The sequence below is a fragment of the Gavialis gangeticus genome, unplaced genomic scaffold (assembly GCF_001723915.1).
Source record: "Gavialis gangeticus isolate Ggan-Ray unplaced genomic scaffold, GavGan_comp1, whole genome shotgun sequence".
NCBI classification, from domain to species: Eukaryota; Metazoa; Chordata; order Crocodylia; family Gavialidae; genus Gavialis; species Gavialis gangeticus.
This window is the reverse complement of record NW_017729022.1, coordinates 5,280,399-5,288,111: the sequence shown is the minus strand read 5'-3', so window position 1 is coordinate 5,288,111 and position 7,713 is coordinate 5,280,399. Positions and strand designations below refer to the sequence as shown.

At 42.8% G+C, this 7,713-nt stretch overlaps 2 protein-coding genes across 2 annotated transcripts in view; one reads left to right on the top strand and one right to left on the bottom strand.

Moving 5' to 3' along the window:
• Window positions 1–7,713, top strand: part of LOC109295618 — a 102,010-nt gene that overhangs the window by 93,075 nt on the left and 1,222 nt on the right. The gene's annotated exons all lie outside the window — the stretch shown is intronic.
• TMEM168 (transmembrane protein 168) overlaps window positions 2,772–7,713 on the bottom strand; it is a 54,272-nt gene continuing 49,330 nt past the window's right edge. The window contains exon 5 of the mRNA XM_019514554.1: window positions 2,772–7,148. Within this exon, the coding sequence (XP_019370099.1) occupies window positions 6,601–7,148 (548 nt within the window). The 3' untranslated portion in view covers window positions 2,772–6,600. The remainder of the gene's footprint in view (window positions 7,149–7,713) is intronic.

Sequence of the window (7,713 nt, the reverse complement as noted above, 5' to 3'; positions counted from 1 at the left end):
CTTTTTACCCCCCAGTGGGCCGGCGAGCCATATTCAAAGACCTCACAGGAAGCAGTATCACATCAGGAAGTGATGTCATGTGACCTTTGACACCAATGAAGTCACAGGAAGTGACAATGAAATGGGTCTGGAAATGTGGTTTAAAATCCAAAATAAAAACAATATAAAAGCAACAACAAAATAATACCAAACACTTGACTAAAATAAACATTTGCTTCTACTCCCTTATCAACAAATGAAAGAATAGGAATCAAAGGGGGGTGCAAATGCACTAGTGCACCCCCCTCCCCCCACAATACAACCCTGCTAATACCCAGAAGTCAATTTAGATTTTGAAGAACAAGTCCTGGGGTCCTTGTAGCCACTTTCATGTTAGTCTGTGGAAAGAGCAGCAGCTGGCTGGAGCGAAGCCAGTGAGAGTTTATATGTGAAACAGTCTTCAAAAAAACATGGCATGTGGCGGTGCACCCCTGCAAAAAGGTGCCGCCGACACTGTCAGTGGTACCTGTGGGCGGTTCCTGCTTGCCACTCCGCCGCTGGTGGCATCTGTGGGCAGTCCATGATTGCCCCTGGCTGCCGCCAATGCCGCCAGCGGTGCCTGCGGGTGGTCGCCGAGCCCTGGTCGGTGCTTGCCACCCCACCCCTCTGCTGACAGTGCTGGCGGCATCTGCATGAGCTCCCCGCTCACCACCGCCATGCCCCCACCGCCACCGGTGCAGCCGTGCCCCCCCAGGCACCAGGGGCACACACTGTTCATGTGGACAAATGCTGTAGCCACTAGGCTATTATAGAAGTGGGCACAACACTACCTCCTCTGCTTGCCCCATTTTAGAAAACAGATTGATTTCTGCTCCACTTTTTGTAGATAGTACATAGGTGCGTATCTGTAGGAGAGGACTGTGGATGGAAGACCTCTGCAGCCCTGACTGGCTGAGGGCTGGGATTTTAGACTTGCCCCTGTACTTCACATTTCCCTGTTGGCTCACAGGGCAGCTGCATGTTGACGTCAGGCAGTTTCCTGCTCGGTGCACTGGCTGTTTTGGATCCCATTGTGAGGTGCCCGATTCTCTTTACCGTCCGTGGGTTGTGATGGCCAGAACCAAAGAAATTAATAAGCAATAAATATGTGCTTCTTGGAGGCATTTGGAACTTTTGTCTAATATGCAGCTTGTATTTTTTGTAACCCACAAATGTAACTGTTTGTGGATCTGACTAGGCCTCAAAGACAAAGCTATAGCTGTGAAATTAGCTGACCTAATAGTTCTTTCTTGCTCAAAATTTAGCAATAAAAACTGGATTCAACTGCCCAGCTTATCTAGTACATTTCAAAAAGAACAGCTCAAAAAAAGCATAGTCAGAGAGTTTTGAAGGGGCTGGATTTAGGCGGGGTACTGTTAATTTTAAACCTGAAGATGTGTTGCAATTTGCTTATTGGATAAACCCCAGCTTGGGCAGTAACTTATTTTAATAATTTCTAACACCTTTTAACCCCATAGGATAATAGCTGGCTTCCACCGGTATCCTTCGAGCAGCCCAGTTCAGAGACATCTGACTTCGCTGATTCAACTCGCTGTGCATCTTCTAACCGAGGGACTACCGATAAGTTACTAACCAAGTGGGAACTCTTGGTTAATTTCTTTATCTGTTTTATTATCACTGTCAATTTTAGTCTGTATTGTTATGTTGTCTGCTTATTAACTTAACCTTTTTATTAACTATTATATATGCAAACTATATCTTTTGTTGTCATAAGTAAAATTCTTTCTTTTTTGTAAGTGAATCTTGTCATTTCTTTCCTTTGCAACATCACCTTCTCGATCCCGAACCAAATAGCCCAGTGGCTAATAAAGTTGCAGTGCTCAGTCAGTCTGCAACTAAACTGATATACTCACAGTGCCCAGCTGGCATGTGACAGTGGGTAAAGAGAATTTGGCTATTACAACACTTAGCATTTAGGCACGTAGGTCTTCTAGTAGCTGGAGGCTTATAATGTGAACAGCTCTTTATTACATACAGAACTTATATATTTAGTTTATTACATACAGAGCAGATATTTAGTTTGAGGAAATAACTTGGCCGCTGCCCTTACAAGGGTCCTGTGGAGGCCTGTCCCTGTGCCCCAACCTAGAAGTTCCTGCTGGCCTCACCCAAAGTCTCATAGGGTAACACACTTTCTGGACATGTTAATTTGCCCCTGGGGTGGGGGTGGATGTAGGCTGCCTGCTCCCTGCTGCCCTCTCCCCATGGCCTCTGCAGCTGTGAGGAGGGAAGGCTTGGTGCTGCTGTTGGGAGCTCCACATTGGCTGCACTGCCATGGTGAGGCATACCTTGCCCACTTGGCAGCAGCAGGGGGCATAATTCTGTGCTGCTGCTGCTGGGCAGGCAAGGGGGCACCTCGCCGTGGCAGTGTGGGGCTTCCAGCAGTGGCACTGAGCCTCCTCACCCTCCCAGGCTGGTCCCACCCACTGGGCCATGGAGGCCCCCAGGGGGAGGGCAGCAAGGTGGGGAGCCCTGAGCCTGCATCCTCCCCCTCATCCCATGGGTGGCAGCCGGAGGTTGGACACTGATGGAGGAAGAGGAGGGGGCAGAGGGCCAGCAGGGCTGTGGGTTAGGAGTGAGGGGCCATGCTGAGGAAATGAGGTCATACTGACAAAGAGATTGGGAACCACTGATGTAAAGCAAGAAAGAACACAGAAAACTGGACACATTTGCTGTTTCTATGACAGCAAAAACAAAGGAGTAAATCATGAACAAAAAATATGAAATGGAGATGAGCATCCAAAACAACAAGTATATTTAAGTCGTGTTACAAATGCACAAAAGTCCATTTACAGATGCTAAAATCAGATATGCCTAATACAAAACCTCCCCAGAGAAAAATTCTGACGAATTATTTATAAACAAGAATTTGACATAATTACATTATGCAATGTGAGCAACAAACAGAAAGTGCCTCTTATAGGGGAAGGAAATTCAGAAGCCTAAAGAAAATCTTCTGAGGAAAAGTTTTAGGTGAAGATTGGGCAAAGACAAAAATTAAAGTGAAAATATGAAACAGCAATAGTGCAAAATTAAAGAAATGGCTTCCTCCTATATTCATTCAAAAACCCCACCAGTGAGTATCTGGCAATTTGCATTTTTTTTAAGCTAGCTCTTTACCATAATCAGTGCATTTATGTTTCTGCAAGGCATGTGCTACTCAGGAGGTAACTAAAATGTAAACAAAGCCACCATAAGGTAACTTCACTGCAATAATAGAGATATATACTTTTATAATGAAGTTGCAGAGTAGACAGCCGAGAAATCAAACATCAGAACAATCAGTTTAAATCTAGAGTCAACGTTCTCTCTCCACGCAGTTCATCCTGAAGCATTCACCCCAGCACAGTAGTCTGGAAATAATGCCATGTTATAATACTCTTTGGAACTGGATTTAATTGGCATTTTCTGACACCAAGACTTTTGGATTGAGACCACTTTGGGTAGATTTCTGCTGAAGTCAGAGTCCCAGTAAGGTTTGCCTGGATAGTTCTTATCACAGGGTTGGAGTTCCCATTTGCTAAAGCTTCTAAAAATCATTTCCACTTAGCATTAGCAGGTCATTGTTCTACAGGACTGTTACAGGTGGCTTAGTTTCCTCTATCAACAGGATCAATAACTTTAGGGGCCATTCCATGTTGTTTATCCCTATGTGATATTTACAAGTTTAGGGACAGAACATTGCCTCCATAAGAGCTTGCAACCACATGGCATGGGGGTAATAGCCCTATAACCCTGTGGTGGCTTGGGAATTCCACTTCTGTCTCCACTGATCTTGTGAAAGAGCCCAGGAAGGGCACAGGTCATTAAGGAGCTCTATTGCTATCAGTGGCTGGAGTGGAAGTTAGGAATTAACAGTCTGAGTTCTTAGATTCCCAGCCTCCAGGGTCCTTTCTTTAAATGAAACCAATAGGATAGGATCTTCTTTTGGACAACAGTGGAAGAAAGGCTCCAATACAAAACACACAAAAATGCCACACAGTTTGGATGGTTGGTTGCAGATTCCTATTTAAAACACCACTATAAAAATGTTTTTATTTTAAAAATCTAGAAGTGAGAGATTCCAAAATTAAGGTTAAAAAAGCAAGTTTTAAAAACTCAGGAAACTAAAATATTGCCATTAAAAAAATCCACACCCACAGGAAAATCTGGAAATGCACAGTCAATTTTCCAATCATCCTCCTTACCTCTGCCTCCTTAACCAATTTCTAGTCTGACTTTAAACATGTTAAGGACTGTCCCTTACACTACTCATGCAGCTAGCAGACAAACTGTAAAGCCATCCATTAAACCAGTGGTGCCTAAGTCATCTAGACCCATGGGCTGAATAAGTAGCATGGGGCTATGTCTCTGACCCATAGGGTTCCCCACAGGTCTGGAAATTTGACAGCAGGATGAATGGTCATGGCTTTGGGTAAGACAGCGATGAATGCTAACAACCAGTCCCCCATTGACAAATTTCTGGACCCATGAGGAACCCCATGAGCTGGATGACAGGGTTCTTGGCCACCCCTGCATTAGAAAAGGCTCTAAACCAGCTTCTCCCTTGTTCTTTTCTGGTACAGGCCACAGCCCCAGTCCTGCCCATCATCGTACTATATGCTAGATACCCCACACTAGCCTACTGACACTCCCAACATGGGTCAGAAGTATCACACATCCAGATACATGAAAGGTATCAACATTTTTATAAGCACAGACCTCTCAGATATCTTCCAGAAGATAGGATCTTTTTGCACTTAGCTGATTAAGAGGAACAGAAGACTATATTGATAATCTTCATGAAACACAAGAGCGTTTCCAAGAGTACTTAGAGCATAAGGTTCTCCCACATGACTTGTGGGTGAGCAAAGTGCAGAGTTAAGGCTGGTGTTGATGTCAGGCAGATTAGTAGTCCATTATTGCAATCAAATGAATCCTTAGAAAAACTGTAACCAAAATAACAGTGATTTCACAAAACCAAACTACTGCCTCTGAAGATGCTTTCTCCTCCATCCATATTCCTGGTTTGTTTGAAATTTGTCTGTAGGATGAGGCTTCCTCTTTGGAACTGTGTTCTGTCTCCACGTTGTTTCCTCTTCAGAACTTCTGAGTTAATGGTGAGTAATATTTTGAAGTCAAGTAGAATGAAACTTGACTGCATATATGATTCTACCCACTCCTATCTCATCCCTTTTTTGTTGTTTTTGGAGCAGTGAAGGGGATGATTTTCTTGGTAAAGTAATTTATATACTGCGGGACAATAAAGGACATTTAAGAAAGGAGTAATAACTTATCAGTGAAAAGGAGTAATAAGTTATCAGTGAATGTAAATCATGTTGGAATTCAGGAATTGCCATTGTAAAGGATCTTAGTGTTAGCCGTATGAACCCCTTTGATTGCTGGTGTGTCAAACAATCACTGATGGAACATTTTGTCTCCTTAGGGAGTTATCCATTAATATGCATCAGTATTACCATATTGTCTAAATTAGTTGACCAGGTAGTTAAAAACTCAACAGGTAGAAAATCTGAGAAGGCAAAAAATTTAAGAATTTTTTGTTGAAATTCCTGAACGGCATTTCAGTTTGTCTTCATTTCTGAAGTGACTAGCATTCTGGCTTAGAAGTTAGTGAAAAATATTTTAAGAACATCTAGGTTTTACAGATTATTTGCATATTCAAATCAATTTTAAAAGACTGTAAAAAGGACTGGTCTAAGAGCTATGAGTTCAGCTCCTGATCGCCTGTGCTCCAGGTGGACAGAGCCCACAGTAATATGGAGAAAGATCTCTGCTTGGAGGTTCTGTTACCTTATAAGCAGAAAATAATTTCCCTGACTTGAGGAGAAGTGCTGCTAAGACCTTCAGTCCCTTCCAATCCTCTGTAGTTGGAAGTATTGAGACTAGGATAGAATAGGGTATGCTTAGGGCTGAGAGGAAAAATCCCAACTTGGCCTTCCTGCAAAATTGGTTTCAGTTTAAAAAGAATCCCCTCACTAAACCTAAGTTTGCATTGAGTTTTTCACAGGATTCAGCTCTTAGGCACAGTAGAAGTTTTAGATAAGAACCTTGAGGGTAAGATTACCTCTGAATTTTCTTCCCATTTTGTTTTTAACCCAAAAAGCAATATTGTAACTCTCTCTGTTTTGTTTTTTCTGCAGTGGAACAATTCAAACTGGAAGTTTTACATGAGAAGGAGTGGGATGGGGAGAGAGTTTCCATATTCTTTACGCCCATCAAAAATGTTTTTTGTTGATTTAAAACATAGGCGGTTTTCTGTTTAATACCTATGAGCATGCAAGCTGTCTTCAAAGTGCATGGTCATATTTAATATATCTTTTATAAGTTTATATACAACTCAGTAACAAAATTCAAATACTTCTAGCCTCACCTGCTTTATAGACCAGTTTCTAACCCTTGCATATACGGTAGTTGCTCAAAAAGATGAACAAAGTGAAGATAGCTACTGAAGTAGCAGATTTCTTTAGCAAAATCTGTTACATATAAAAAGTTTCAAGTCAATCAGATTCTGAAGTCATAAAGTTACCAGAGCTCCTACTTTGACTTATCTTTGGTTCATAATTATGATTTCACAAGTTTGAAACCCTGTCCTGTGTCCAGCACTGCGGGAAGAAACCAACGCATTTTTAATCTTTTCAAGCATCTAAAACATGCCTTACAAAACCAGAACAGATTGAGACCACAAAACCAGTTTGCCAAATGCACTAGCGGATAGGTAACACGGGGAAAGTACATCATCCAGTGTTTGGCAACATCACTTCCTGTTGGCAAATGCAGAGTGTAGTCGCTCCAATGTTTTGACACGCCGTACACTGCTTTTACTGTACGTCCATTTTCAGACCAGCTGATGCTACTGTCAGGATTACAGTTGTATTCGACCCATTCTCTGGTAAAGTCACCCAGCTGGGGAGGGTCTGCTTCCTCAACGTCTACGACTCTGGCCATTTCTGCCCCTTGTATTGCAACATATTGGTCATTCACTTTTCTCACTTCTTTAACCCAGGGCCGAGAATTCTCACAGTCTAACACTATTATGAGTCGTGAACAAAAAGAGCTGTTCTTCTCTCTCCACCATTCCAAAAGCGTGTCTAGCTGTAATGCATCACCACCTATAGGAAGACAGGAAAATAGAAACATTAGTACGGAGAAGCAGTAACCTCCATATATTACAGTTCCAGGTTCAATTAGCAAGCTGCATTATAGCATCCTGTATAAAGGTGATGGCATTCTTCACTTGACCAACCCCATTAGCAGGCACTGGAAACTTTGCAGGGAGTTGCCAACTGACTTACTGTGGTCGATCTAGTGATTAAGCCACCCTGTAAGTTAGAGAGATAGGAATGGCTCCTGATAGTGAAAAAACTCTAAAAGCCTGAGAAGACATAAGCAAGCGGAGAAAGCTTGAACCAAAGTTTGTTCTGTGTTAACTTCTTAAGAAGTCCACACCCCAGGAAGAGGGAATAGTTTTAAACATATTTAAACATGGGGTCATTGCAAGTCCCCTGGCACGGCTTTACGAACACTCGTGGTGCTCTGGAGTGGTGCCGGAGGACTGGAAGAGGGCCAACGTGGTTCCCATCTTCAAAAAGGGGAGGAAAGAGGACCCGGGGAACTACAGGCCAGTCAGCCTTACCTCGATCCTGGGCAAGCTGTTCGAGAAAATTATTCTGGCAC